Source organism: Anomalospiza imberbis, chromosome 5 (genome assembly GCF_031753505.1).
Source record: "Anomalospiza imberbis isolate Cuckoo-Finch-1a 21T00152 chromosome 5, ASM3175350v1, whole genome shotgun sequence".
Taxonomy (NCBI): domain Eukaryota; kingdom Metazoa; phylum Chordata; class Aves; order Passeriformes; family Viduidae; genus Anomalospiza; species Anomalospiza imberbis.
The window spans coordinates 34,397,813-34,412,600 of record NC_089685.1 but is presented as its reverse complement, the minus strand read 5'-3'; the positions used below and the strand labels follow the sequence as shown (position 1 = coordinate 34,412,600).

Below are 14,788 nucleotides of genomic sequence, written 5' to 3'. Positions count from 1 at the left end.
TCACTCCCCGAAGCAGCTGAGACCTGAGGATGTGCACCACAGCTGTCCTCATGGATCTGCCCTTCCTAGTTCTACAGAAAGAAATACAACTTTGGGGAATCTGAATTTTTTTTTTTGTTTTTATTTCTGTGTATTTTAAGTGGAACCTGGAAGGAACAGAATGAATAGGGATGTGTAAAACCCCTGGTTTATACACCCCTGAAAGTGAATTCTTCCTCACAAAACATGAAGCTCCAGTAAGTAAAAACCAACTGAAGAGAGTGCCGTTGATGGAGATCTGTTTTTCTCAAGCTTCTGTTCCATAACCTCACAAAAACTAGACCATTAAAAAAATTGCTAGGTGAGATCTGGTCCACACATCCTCTGGTACTGAAGAAAATTTAACAGGGGCGATGGTCTGGTACACGTTTTCTGGGGAGAAAAAGAAAAATCAGAAAATTCCCACCATGCTGATGTCCACCAGCACCTCCTCACCCACCCTTATTTTTAACCTTTAGTTAGTATTTTGTGTTCAGTGACAGCTTTATCTCTCAGCACAAAAAAAGCACCACCTCAAAGCTAACACACCACCCATGACCATGCTAAAGAAAATCTAATGATTCAAAAAGCAGTGAAAACTACCTGGTAGCAGGCACCCAGGGGATAACCTGCCTATGAGTGGCAATACTTCTCAAACCTTTTAAGAAACATCTAGATATTTCACTATAATTCTTGCCAAAAGAAAAAAGAAAGCACGATCCCTTACATTTTGATGAGCCACTTGTGCAGATGTTTAGTGGTGACCTAGAATTAACTAGGCACTACTCTGACCTAGGATTAACTAGGCACTACTCAGGCTCAGCAATTTAAGTTTGCTGATAGCTCTAAAGGCCTGATGATACTGCTAATGCAGTAAAATTATCTAATATGAACATCAGCATGTCACATGTCAGGTTCCCTTTCAAGCAAAGCATGTTTAGACCAAGACTTTACTCTTCCACAGAAGGACTGACCATGCAGATACTCTGATCATACCTTGGTGCTGCTTTAATGATGTCATCTACACGAAGAATCATTTCTGCTGCTTCAGCTGCACTCAGCAAAACTTGTCTCTTGACCTGGAAACTTTCTGTTACTCCCAAAACTGACATGTCCCCAATGACCCCCTCTTTCATATCTGGAAGAAGAAATACATTAAGAGGTGAGGCTTGGTTTTGTTTTTTTAACTCAACATTCTTTTAAGGAAATTACAAGAAGCTGAGAGCATTGTAATTTACCTGCTCAAATGTACTATATTGATAGGGAAGTATTAAATAAAGTCTTCTACCTCAAGACTCCTGATTAAAGCCTAATTTTGCAATTACATACAAACACTTGATGATAAAAACTTTATACACTGTGATGAGGAGACAAGATCCCAACAGGTCTCTCAGTGCTATGTCCTGAGGTACGTTAACTTCAGGGCTCTTCTCCACAACTCCGTGGTTGTTGTTCGGTCGGGTTTTTTGGGGGGGTGGGGGGAAGGGGCAAAGGGAAGGATGTTTGGCTCTTCTGGGTTTTTAGCTGGTTGCTGGTTTTAAAACAATGTTTTTCTTTTTAAGCTTCCTATAACTAGACTCAGTGTAAGGAAGTGGTTTTTAGAGGTAAAAACCATCCACTTAAGAATCAAAGGTTTTCACTCTACTGTGAAAAGCCTGGTAGATCAGAAAAGGAATGTAGTGCTGTACACCAAGTTCTATGCAAAGCAAACAAATCAACATACCCAGTTCTCCCTGCTGAACATGCGTGACAGACATACACGAACAACTTTAATGAGTCTAATGGACCTGGCCAAACAGCAATTCAAACACAGAAGTGAAACTGATGCCCTTACCCAGTCCATAAGTAGTCTTCCCTTCACTATGAGCAGCTCTGAGCTGAGCAACCAAATCAGCACTGTCATAGCCAGCATTATCAGCTATTATTGTTGGGATCTAAGGGGATAAACACAGGTTGTTTTTAATTAACACAGGGATTGACTGTTAGTAAACATAAAACATACTTTGATGTTATTAGTTTACAACTGAATTTCAAGAAGATGCTTCAGAAACATGCCAGATGATCTGTTACTGTGATAAGTAAAAAATCCAAACTTCTTTTCTAAGAATTTCAAGACTGCTGTAAGAAAGTACCTATGAGGACAGAAGCATGTTAGCAGATTTGTAAGCTCATTTTACATGGACAGGAGATAAAAAAGAATCTTATAATTTTATCATTTCAGACTAAACTGGAGAAATGTTTTCATTTAAAAAGCACAAGCCTGCTGGTAAGCATTAACTACCTGACCATTCTGTTCACTGTTTCCATGACAGCAGTGCAAACTTGCATGTGCTGACTGAAGGGGTAATGCCAAGTGTTACTACGCTCTTGAATTTAATTTTCTTGGGAGAAAGGTTTTCCCTAATTCAAATTGCAGAGAAGTCAATTTTTTTTCTCAAACTGACAACCTGTTATCACAATTCTATTCATGTTTCTTTTGACACTCTCATTTCCTACTAAGACGCAATCTCCAGTGCAAGACCAGAAACTTGTAGCTAGTACTAGAGTATGAATACACCCAAACAGCACTAGAGCATCAATGGAAAAGGAGGACTGCTCTTTTCTAAATCAGTTGTCAACTAAGTAAGATGAGATTTTTATGTACTATTTCTGCAGCACTTTTAGCTAGCAGGTAAGGTGAGCAAGAACCAATTGGAGGAGGGTTAGCATATGAACATTTACAATTCTGTAACATGCAGAATTACTAAAACACCATTACTTTTTTCCTAAGACAAAAAAAACAATTTCTCCCTTTGTTTATCTAAGATGTGTTGCTAAACTTCACTTTTCTACTTTGGACAACCAAAACTTTTAAAGTGAAGCAAATATCTGATGTCACAAGTTAGTAAACTTCATGAAATTTTCTCACTTAGTCCAGCAATCTGATTAAATAAACCTACCATTCGTAAAGCCTTAGCAAAGGACTCCATTGCAACAGATTCTTTGCCAGGTGTTCTGACAGCAAGTTCTGCAACAGCATTTGCCATCAGCATCTCTGAGCAACCTGTTCATTGAAGACACACGGATGTTACATACCTAACCTTCAGTAATATGAAATGTGTGACATGTACAAAGAATCTGATATTCACCTCCACCATACACAGTTCTTGTGTCCTTCACAGTCTGGGCCAGGACACAGAGAGCATCATGCAGAGACCTCTCTGCTTCATCTAGAATCTGCTGTGTGGCTCCACGCAAAACTATGGTGCAAGCTTCACCTGGAAAGCACAAATTTTTACTCAAAAGCAAGACTTTAATAAAAACAGTTACATAAATCATTACAGAATTCCTAAGCATCACTGGAAACCGAACAGCATTAGCAGAGGGTTAACACAAATGTTACAATACACTGTTAGTGATAAAACACTTACCCATTGCTACTCCAGAGAAATGAATGAGTTTATCTTCTCCAATCATGACTTCTTCAATAAGCTTGCAGCTTCCTAGTTTTACTAGCTCAGGGTGATCAAAGGTTGAAGCAATTTCACCACCTACAAGTGTTAGATCATAAAGAAATCAGAGCTCACAATGAAAGCATGCTCTTAGGCAAGGTCTAACCAAGGGCAGGGGGGCTGTGTGTGAAAAACATGATCTTCATAATTGCCCCAAAATAAATTTAAATTAACAATACTGATAAGTCAAGACTTTCTCATGTCAGCATGTGGTACCAGAACCTTTACCCAATGCTGATAAATCCTTAAAACACCAATGTTTTGTTTCACATCACAAGGAGTAAAATGCTTGTGAATTGCTTCTGATAGCAGAATAAACATTCATTTTTGCTAGGATTAAAATGTCATAATGTTTCAAGTTTTCACAGTATTTACTGATTAAGGATTTAGAAAATACTAAATGAAGTCTCTTATGCTTTAAAACTTGAGCTTGCGACAGTATTCATTTTGCCTGCCTGATGATGGCTGAGAACCAGTGGCCACCATTTTCCTGCATCCCAAGTCTCATTCCATGCTGCAGCAGCAATATTCTGCACAACTTGTAAAGTGCCATATCATAAAACAAGCATTACCAAGACCAAAATGTCTTTGAAAACAACATCGTTCTAGTTCTTGTACTAATTCTTTCCTCTTCCTATTAGAAAACTCTTTACATTTATGCATTCCCAATTCATGCTCAATTATCCCACAGTAGATTGCAGCACTGTGTAGTTGCTGCACCACAAGAAAAACTAATACTTGTAGCAGAGAGTTTGCGTAAATTAAAAACCTGTCCTTTTTTCAGCTATACTATTCAAGCCAGTGTGGTCTGATAAGGCCCATCTGCTCTGCATAGAAAGTTTGCTTTCAGTTTGTTTCAGAATGTAAGCAATGTTCCTCTCAATCAAGCATTTGCCTTTGTCAATGTGCCTACTGACAGTTATACACTTTTGCTACTTCAGTTTTGCTAAGACAAGCAAGTCAGTGTCTTTTCCTTTCTCCTGCAAAGCAAATTCATCCTCCTGATCACTTTCAAAATCAACTACGATGTCCCAGTTAACTATCTAGGACTTCAGCAATGAGAATTATCTGTAGCATTCCACAACTTTAATTTTCAGCAGTTACTAGAATCACATTTATGTTGACCACTACTCAAAATATCCAGGTTGCTCGTGTCATTTGAGGTCCAACTCAAATCAACAACTCAGGCCCGCATTTTTAACAAAGGATGACTCTTTAGTCTTCTCTATCGTCAAACAACAGCCATTTAGAACCAATTGCTAGAACAGAATCAAGAACTGTTAATACTAACTTGTAGAGTTATTCTTTCTGTTGCTACGTTTCATCTTTTCCTTAAGACACAAACATAGCCAAATCTTATCAAGCAGGAACTTAACTGAAAATATTTTTAAAATATGAAAAAAAATTATTAACTGGCACTAACTTGCTAAATTATAACCCATGTTTTGCATTATGAGCCTTTATTCACAGATGCTGAAGAAGTATGTTTAAGTTTAATGTTTACTAATGATCAAACAAATAATGTGCCTCTCCAAGTTTCATACAACAACTCTACATACCTGTGACAAGAGCCAGACGTTCTACACCAGCAAAGTCTGCATGTTCAATAGCCATGACACCAGCAGCTCCAAAGAGATGCTCAGGGTAGTTGTAGATCAGCTGTCTAAAATTGAAATAGATCTCACCATCACACACAGAACAAACCTTTGAAAATAACACAGCAACAAAAGACACCAGATTCTCAGTAGCATGAACACAGGACAGATTTCAGAAAGCTACTAAAGCAGTCAATGGATGAGGCATCTGTCACACATGGAATGTTACACAACACAGAAGAAAATGTAGTGACAGGAAAACATGCAAAGCTAAAGAAAAAAAATGAAACTATGACGTTTTTTAAAATATTCTTTCTCTGAAGAAACACTACCACACTAAGCATAGGCTTTAAGGTCTAAGTCCTTTGAGCCTAAGTGCCTGCTGGGCACCTGTATGACTCTTCTAGCAGAGTGAACTAGAACAACACGGAAAGTAATGTAACTCTCCCTTTTTCCCAAGAAATACGTACCTGTTAATAAAGCAATTTATTCCATGTTTAAGAATACGATCCACTTTCTCCTTCATTTTTTCTTTTTCTGCCTGTTCTATTTCTGCCACTTTTGCTGTGGAGTCCACTCTAACACGAGAGCCAAAAATCTAAATCAAAGAGAAAAGAGCTCAGCCTCAAAATTCCATTTACAAAAACAGTTTCTCAACAGTAGTTCTGTCACATACCTTAATCTTGTCTGTATCCATACCAGTATTTGCAATAAGAATCTTTGCATTCTCAATTCTTTTTGGCTGATTTACTCCAATCTTCTTGTCAAGTAAAAAGCCTGTAGTAACAGAAAGGTCTTGTAAAACTTCATATTAAAAAAGGAGAGTAATTACTACTTATTACAAAATCCCCCATCTTTACTGTTCAATTTAATAATAACATAACGGCGTTTCCCATAAGAAATCTACACAGATGTATAACCTTTTGCAGCTTTATTTCTCAAGTGCATACACAGTCAACACTCAAAAACTTACCTTCATCTAAGTAGGAATCAGCCAAACTTCCACCAAGTTTCTTAATGACATGGATAGCCTCCAAATTACCAGAACCTTTCAACCTAAGAACAGCTTCTACAGCTAGCTTGACAAAGTGATCCTTATGGTGAGTAAGTAATTTTGATGAAAGAGTTGTTCCCGCAATGTTCATCAAGTCTTCACGGAACTTCACTTCATCATTACTAAAATAAAGACAGTTCAGTTAAAGTGGAAAGTCTGAAAGCCTTAACTACCACTAGCTACCACCATGAGTCTTTGCCCACTTCTTCTAGCCTGTATCTATAGGTACCATATTTTGAGGAACACTGCACAGAATCCCTCCACTCTCCCAGAACACAACCTTCCTTCTATTTGAAATACAAGTTATGTTAGGAGAATTATTGCATTCAGCTTTAGAAAGTTTGTACTCTCAAAGTGTCGGGCATGGGAAATAGTTATATTTAAAATGTGAGTATAAAATCTGAAATAACAGCTCAGATCTTTGTTCCAGGGAGCAAATTACAGCTTGTATTTAATTTCTGCACATCACAAGTAATTTTGAACCTTCTTTAACTCATTTGAAAAACACATCATTATTTTTTTCTTAACTGTTAAAATTAATGAACTCAGAAGTACACTGAGAGTTACAGCAAATGGACATTACTAACCCATGATCCACGGCTGCTTTCAAAAGTGCCTCTCTTGAAGCCTTTGTGGCTGCTCTCCAGCCTGCAATGATGGTCTGAGGATGAATCTTCCTCGCAATCAGTAATTCTGCCTCCTATTTAAATGAAATCAATAATCATTCCCCCACAAAAATGTACAGTTTCACTAACTAGAAAAGACATGTTCATTTATGGATGCAACTTAAAGTGTAGTTGAAAAAAGCTATCTTTATTTTTCTGTGGAACTTGGCAAGTTGATAGATCATTCCTTAAGATGCTCTTGATCCCAGTTACTGGACCTCAGATGATCAGGCTTTCTGATACAGCTCTGCAAGGAAGAGCTGCGCATTTCTTAAATCTCTTTCACAGTAATTTCAGGTTTAGAGTTTGGCAGTATAAATTTTTCCATAACCATAAAATCCATACAGAGCAGTAAATGAACAGTATGAATTCAGGCCTCGAGCAAAGAACAGAATTTGGCACAATATTTTTTTTTTATGGAAATGGATTTCAGGACTGAGCCTCACAACTAAGCAGTGCTGCACGCTGCTCAGTGCAATAGCCAGGAAGTGAGATGTAAGAGTCAACTTAAAATACTTCAGGGTTTATGAAAAATAATATAAGGAATAATAGGCTAAAATAATACCCAGAAAGTGATGATGCAATATCCAAGGGCTTTTTTTTTTTGCCCCCTATCAATTTCACCAGCAACAGAGCAAGCTATTCCTTTCTATGCTTTGGGCGCCCTTTCACAAACATAGGATAACACACCTCCTACTGGTGACATCACAGAAGTACACTGACAAACATCTGAAAAAACGTAATACATCACCCTCAGTAATTCAGCTGCCAACACTGTGACAGATGTAGTTCCATCACCAACTTCATCATCTTGAACCTTTGACATGTCTGAAGAAGGAAAACACAGTATTAATGCTATTCTTCTCATGCATTAATTTGGACAAGAAAAACAGATCTTACTCTTTGTGTAAAGAGGGAGCTCTAAAAAAACCCAGAAAAGCAAGAGATGCAAATGAAATTTGGCATCCCTCAAATTCCTGCTTTTCATTTGCAACCTAGACACCAGTTTCAGCCTGGTGATGGCCAGGATGCTCCCCTCTGTTCCCCATCCTAATGATGGTTACCAAAAGGAAGTACAGCTGGATAGAAGCTCTAAGGCATAGATACAGGATCAGAGACTATAGTAACCAGGTCTGCTGCATGAACTGCTGATAAACTGGGACACAGCAAACACGAAATCATTGGGAAACCGGACACCCAATAGTTCAGGCTCCTGCTTGCCACCAGTAGTGGACCACTGGCACAGCAGAACAGTCGCTCACAACAGTAAACTCTGTACAGATGTACAGTGCTCACTGAGTGACAGATTTAAATCTGGAAGAAAGAGAGAGAACTTCTGTTGCTGCACAGACTTCTGTTTCGAATTTTCCCACTGCGAAAAGAGGGGCACACAGCTGTCTTTTGTCCCTTCTGACTCCTGGGACAAAGCAGGGTTAAGGGAAAAGAATTTAAAATAACAGTTTTGAGGAGCATCATACACCACAATTTTACTTTTGCAGAGTGTCACGACTCTTGCAGTACCCTGCCCTTCTTACTTCAGATTTCTACTCCTTCTCCCTTCAATTTTTCACAATATTTCACAAACATTTTTCTAAGAACAAATAAAAACTCCACGACTGAGTTACAAATTAAGAACTATCAAGCCTTTAAGAACTCACCAACCAAGACCTTGGCAGCTGGATTGTCAACTCCAATAGCTTTCAGGATGGTCGCACCATCGTTGGTAACTGTGACAGAGCTGTCTCTCCCAGTACTTAAAAGAATCTTGTCCTACAAGATGCGAGATTTAGCATACTGCTTGAAAAGGCACTGTAACTATTAAAGCTAAATTAATGGGCATGACTACTGAGAGCCAGCAGCTGTCTTACCATGCCTTTAGGCCCCAGGGTGCTCTTGACTAGGTCACCAATGGCAATGGCACCAACAAAGGATGACTGAAATGAAAATAAATATACCTCAGGGAACAATTTATTTCTATTCTAATACAAGAATTATACACTACCACACAGCTTTCGACATTTTAACCAACCCTTCCACTGCTTTCAGTGGAGGCTTTACTGAACTTAAGGCAAGTTTTTTAACCGCTAAATTTTAATAACCAGATCAAATATACTTAAATCTCCCAGAAACCGTAAGTCTGTCTCAAAGCCAGAAGAAATGCCACCCAATAAACACCAATCTTCTGAGCTCCAGCAGAGGTACTTTGGTTTTGACAATGTAGAGTTTCCCTAATTTTTAGTATAAACACTCCTCCTCCCTTCTGTTCACAGACGTGCAACAAGAAAAGCCAGTTAAAGACAGAAGTTCCGTATCATGATACAGTGAAAGTATTTTTACTAGTAGAAAAGACAAGGTTTAATTACCTTAAGTACTACCAGTTTCTCAGAGAAATAAACTTACCAACCGAGCTGTTTCTGCCTTCTCTTCATCTGCACCTGCCTTGAAAATGTTCACAGGAGCAAGGGAAATGGATGCCTAAAACACAGTTAATGTAAGAACATGTTCTAGCTTCAATAAAACTATGTGTTCTAAAAGCAAATCCCTGACTTTTAACAACTGAAACAATTGTTTTTTTAAATAAAATTACTTCCATACTCCGTTTTGTTGCGATAACAGGTATATTTAAGAAATAGTCAAGGTTCTGAAAACTCTGCCTTGCAATTTCGTAGCCCTGTGAAGGACTACAAGAGCGGGCGCAGCTGCTCGCAGTCTGCAGCGCACACAAGGCCCCGAGCAGCCCATCCCTTCACGGCTGGGCGTGCGCTGCTGCTCTGCCCAACCAGCCCTACAGCCCGAGGGCAGGCACAGCCAGCAGGCACCAAAAGAAGCCTATTTACTGGCCACACTGAGCCTTTAGCATTTTGATACCTGAGGCGAACTCACCTTTTGTGGTTTTTTTTTCATACCAACGCAAATTAATCATAGCAATAACCGATACCCGCCCTTAAAGACGGTACCCAAGGCCTTCAATGAAGAAGGATCAAATACCCGAACGCAGGTACCAGGGCTCTCAGAGTCGCCCCGCCCCGGCTCCAGAACCTTCGGGGCGGCCCCGCCGCCCTCAGCCCCCGGCGCGGCGCGGGGAAACGAAGGGCGCGGCCTCCAGGCCCCGCGCGCCCGCCCGCCCGCCCGCGTGGAGGCGCGGCCCGGCTCGGCCTCGCCGCAGCCCGGCCCGGCTCGGCCTGCCCTGGGCCAAGCCGCCGCCACCGCCCCGCCGCTCACCATGGTGCCGGTGCCGCCGGGACCCGCCGTCCGCCCCTCCTTCCGCAGAGAACCAGCGCCGCGCCGCAGCCCCCGCCAGCTCCTCCGGAATGGCGTCACAGCCGCCGCCGCTTCCGGCAGCGCGCGGCCTTCTGGGAGCCGCAGTCCGGCCTGCGCCCGGCGCCAGCAGCGGCTGCGTCTCGGGGCGGGGGTGGGTTCTGTGACCTGGAGCCCTGCTAGGAAGAGCTTCCTTAGGCTGGGCTGAGAGGCACTGGAACGGGTTGCCCAGAGAAAGCGTGCGTGCCCCATCCCTGGCGGTGTCCAGGGCCAGGTTGAATGGGACTCTGCGCATCCTGGTCGAGTGGAAGGTGTCCCTGCCCATGGCAGGGGTTGTGGAGCTAGAAGATTGTTAAGGTCCCTTCCAACTGAAAGCTATTTTATTATTCTACGGTTCTGTGATATTCGGACAGGTCAAAAGCATTTTTAGTTACTGCTCGTGGCCTCCAGTGCGCTTGCCAGCCCAGCCCAGCCCAGAGGGCTGCTCTTAGACCGCGTCTCCAGCTACAAGCAGCGAACAGGAGATGCCGAGCGCAACCCCACTCAATACACTGCAATTCAATATCGAAAAATTGGTAACTGTTCCCCTGGCAGCTTTGCCAGGGTGAGACAACACTTAACCCTTGCTTTGTCACTGGTTTTCCTCTACGCAAAAAGCCTGTTACCTGGTCATATAAAAAGAAAAAAACCCAAACCCAAGCTGTATTATTTTGTATGACTCATCTTCAAGAATTAATTCCAGCTGGTATCCGTCTTCTTGCTGCTAGGTACTAAACTCTTGGGATATATGGAAAGTTGCTCTAGATTCAAACTGGCCAGAGAGAAATCCATCCCAATGGAGACAGCAAAAAAGAACATGACTAAAACTCTGCCAACTCTCACCTGCATTGCTAATTTTGTCAATACCTGGTTAGTATTAGTTCTTGAGTACGTTAGGCTTTTTGTCCTGTTTTCTTCACAGAGTTAGACAACATTTCCCTCCAGAACCCTGTTCTGAAACTAGACCACTAATTTAATTTAAATATCTTTAGTTTTCGTCATAATTATGCTGAAAACTATTTAGGGTTTGGCTAGGGCAAATAATACAATTAAAACAATATAAATAGCTTCTCTCAGAATCACAGCCTTCATAAAGATGTGCACTGAAGTAATAATTCATTTTAATTCACATTTGCTTCTACTGTGGTGAGTTGGGAGAAAAAATATTTTAAAGTGCCTCAGACTTATCCAAGTTATAGCCTTTGAAAGATCCAATGCTCACAGAAGAACTACAGCAAATTAATAAATTGGGTTTAAGGGGCTTTTGACCCTGAATTGCCAAGTTATGCTTTACAATGTGTAGAAGTAGTGACACCAGAATAGGAAGAACACAGCAGCAATGTTGGTTCTGGGCTCCTACCTCTCTCTGTGCCGTGCCCTCACCTCTCTTGTGCCAAGGGCAATTTTTCAAGTTGCTGTATGTTTCTTCACTGTATGTGAAGAAAAAAATGCCTCATTTAAAAGAAAAAAATCTCAATCTACATGCATGACAAAGGTGTAACAGAAAACCAGCAGAAATGAAACAAAATCTTGGGAGATGGATTTACAGACTTCAAATCACCATGGTAAGTTCTGAGGTTTTTTTTACTACTGAGTAATGAGTGGAATAGGGAGGCAGGGGGGAGGGCACAGAGAGGCACATGAAGCAATAATTTAAAGGAAAGCAAAAAAGATTATACAAACAAAACACAATACAGTGACACTAACACTGCAAACCGAAGTAATCCACAGACAATTTTTAATGTAAAATCAATAGTTTATTGCCATGCTACAATTTTTTTTTTTTCCAAATGAAGTTGGCACTGGTAAGGGGGAAAATGTACATAACACATTTTTTTTTAAAATGCACATTTGGTAAGCTTTCTCTATAACAACAGCTTAAAAGAGTGAAATTATTTTTTTTAAGATTAATGTGGAATGGCATAAAAATACACTCTTTCTGCATAGTATAAGAAATATGGAATGTTTGTAAAAACAAATTCACTGAACAGGGAAAATTACTTGAAATTTTATAAACAATTTGGCAATGGTACTCCCACTGTTTAGACTTTTTTTTATATAAAAGAAATAAAAATCTAGAAAGCTACCTTTATACAAAGTTGCTATATTTATGCCTTTAAGTAGGAAAAAACATTTTATAATGCAAATTAGGACATACAATAATCTTACAATATGATACAATGTAATGACAAGAAAGGAACGTACAACATAAGATTTTGGCCTTTGTAGAAATGTCTATTTCTGCATTTAATAAATGCATTTGTGGCACACTGGTGACTACTGTATCACTACTACCAGTCAGCTTTGACGCTAGTGCGGTGCGCAGCTGGCCTGCGGTTTGGCTGGGACACAGACTGCTTTCCAGGAGACCAAAGGTGATGCTGCAATGAAGCGAGCCGTGAAAAAGGCAATGTGCCTGCTGGTCGAGCCATCTGGACTGTGGGACACCATACAACACTCTTTCCTCTCATACCAGAGCATCTCTTATACATTCAGTTATTAAGTACCAAAGTCTTACAAGTGAGAACATCTGTGTTTGCAATTTGGCAAAATTTCAAAATACAAAGTTAGTACCAAATAGATAATATATTATATATAAAATGTGGGTGTATGAGATACACACATATTCCAATGCAAAAAAAACTGCATTATTATGGAGTTAAATTTGCTGACATCCATTCCTAAATAACATTACCATTAAAAAACAGGTGTAATCCTGACCTTTCACACATTTTAGAATCACTTCCTCTTTCATACACAACAGTTAAAGCAATATGTATGCAACTATGACTAAGAAATCAAAATTCCCATAATTATCTGAACTCTGACCACAACAAATAGGATTTGGTTTTCAGTACACGTAATTAAATATATTTATATTTTTACATCTTTTTAGACCATTCCTGAAGAACTTGACCAAGCAGGTCCTCAGGTGTAATAGAGCTGTTACGCCAGCAGTACTTGATCTTTCAGGAGCACATCCAGTGGCCCTTGAAGTCAACAGGAATCATTTCTTCGTCTTCAAAGGACACTGCATGCAGACTGAACAAGCTCTGGAAGGGTCACCCCGCTAACAAGGAAGATTTCCTGAGGACACCAAAGCTCCTTGTCAGACTTCTTTTCCTACTGCCAAGGGGAAGGACCAGAGCAAAGGATACTCTGGGCTCTCTGGGTCTCTTGGCAGGCAGTGCTGGGAACAGCCGTACACTGCACACACAGCCCCAGCACCGGGGATTGGCAGGGCGAGCTTCACGGCACCTTTCATACTAAGGCTTCTCATGGAAAGCAGGGAGCTGCTTCCCCCACACTCCTCGCTTGGCAATTCAGTCACTACAGGTCTCAGATGGGAGCTCTGGCTGGGACCCCAAGGCATTTAGTACTTTGTAGACACAGAGGAAGACGGTTCCTGGTCTGAAGGGCTTGAGCCTATTTTTTAATCATAGCTTTTACATAATCTCCTTTCTATATACACATAATTGCTACATAAAATAGAATTACACCAAAGTAATGGATATAGCGGAAAACATTGTCACAATATATGTATATTATCACACTAAATAATTACTAAAACTGCAAGAAAAATTTCAAAAATGCCCTTCATCATGTATAAAAATATAGAAATGTCCAACAATTATTTCATCAACCTTATTTCACATATTCTATTTCTACCTGTACACCTACATACTTCCAAACAAAATACTGCGTTAATCTGGAGTAAACACCGTGTTAGGAAAATATCCTCATAAGACATATAACAGACTTACTCACATACCTTACAGCACAGCACAAGAAATAATGTATACATGGTCAGAGTTGCAGATGCTAAGTTGCTCTTTTTTCTTTTGATTCACTCATCTTGTCCAAAAGAGGAAGTAATTCCTAAAGATTGTGAAAGAAACTCAACACGACTTCCTTTTTCATAATCTTCGGTAAGAAGGATATCAGCAAACCTGACTCCATCTTAACGCAGTTTTTTGTGGTGGAATTTCTTCTGGATTTTTTTTTTCTTGGAGTGTATATGAATTAAAAATAAAGATATAATAAATGAACTTAGGTTTATATTAAGTAAATACTGTCAAATATAAATGCCTGAATTGCTACCTCAAGGAAGAGATGGGAAAGATCATATCATTAAATTCCAAAAATACCTAACTCTATCTATCACAATGAAGGACCAGACTCCTTTAGGGGAAATAGGTGAATTTCAGATTTAAGTCCACTACTAGTTCCTACTCCATTCGTTTCATCTTATTTGCAGCCATTAAATAAATTAGTACAGTGCAGAAATGGAATTTCACCATTGATCTCGCCTTACATGAAGCGAGGAATACTGCTTAAAAAGAGACGTCCAAATCAGATACATCATTATATGCTCAAACTAGTAACTGACATGAATCAGAATTTCCACTCTTACTTCACTGACAATGAATAAGAACAATCTGCTCTCTCTTGAATCTCTCTCATTGAGAAGCGAGTAAATATAAAATAAAAACAAGAACAGCTAGATTTTGATCCAATACACAGTGTTATAAAACCAGCAAAATCAACTGCTGATCTGTCACCTATAAAAAGCAGCTCTGTTTTGACATTAGTTTGGACTTTGTACACTTTACACATTTTCAAGATCCTTTTTACACCCAAGCCCTAGTTAGAGGTACACAAACATTG

General features: G+C 39.9%; 1 protein-coding gene across 1 annotated transcript; it reads right to left on the bottom strand.

The window, feature by feature from the left end:
* Positions 1-256: 256 nt before the first annotated feature.
* On the bottom strand, positions 257-10,139 carry CCT2 (chaperonin containing TCP1 subunit 2). The gene is made up of 16 exons (XM_068190189.1): positions 10,046-10,139; positions 9,224-9,298; positions 8,692-8,757; positions 8,482-8,593; positions 7,575-7,651; positions 6,746-6,858; positions 6,078-6,280; positions 5,781-5,881; positions 5,575-5,702; positions 5,069-5,172; positions 3,429-3,548; positions 3,147-3,275; positions 2,958-3,061; positions 1,853-1,952; positions 1,015-1,156; positions 257-411 (listed from the first exon to the last, which is right to left on the bottom strand). Exons 1-16 carry the CDS (start codon positions 10,046-10,048, stop codon positions 381-383), a joined length of 1,608 nt encoding a protein of 535 aa, XP_068046290.1. The 5' UTR covers positions 10,049-10,139; the 3' UTR covers positions 257-380.
* Between the last annotated feature and the right edge of the window lie 4,649 nt (positions 10,140-14,788).

Coding starts and splice junctions, on each gene's coding strand:
- CCT2 (XM_068190189.1), bottom strand. Junction 5,173..5,574: donor ATAAATTGCTTTATTAACAG/GTACGTATTTCT, acceptor TTTCAATTTTAG/ACAGCTGATCTACAACTACC. Junction 1,157..1,852: donor GAAGACTACTTATGGACTGG/GTAAGGGCATCA, acceptor TTCTTCTTCCAG/ATATGAAAGAGGGGGTCATT.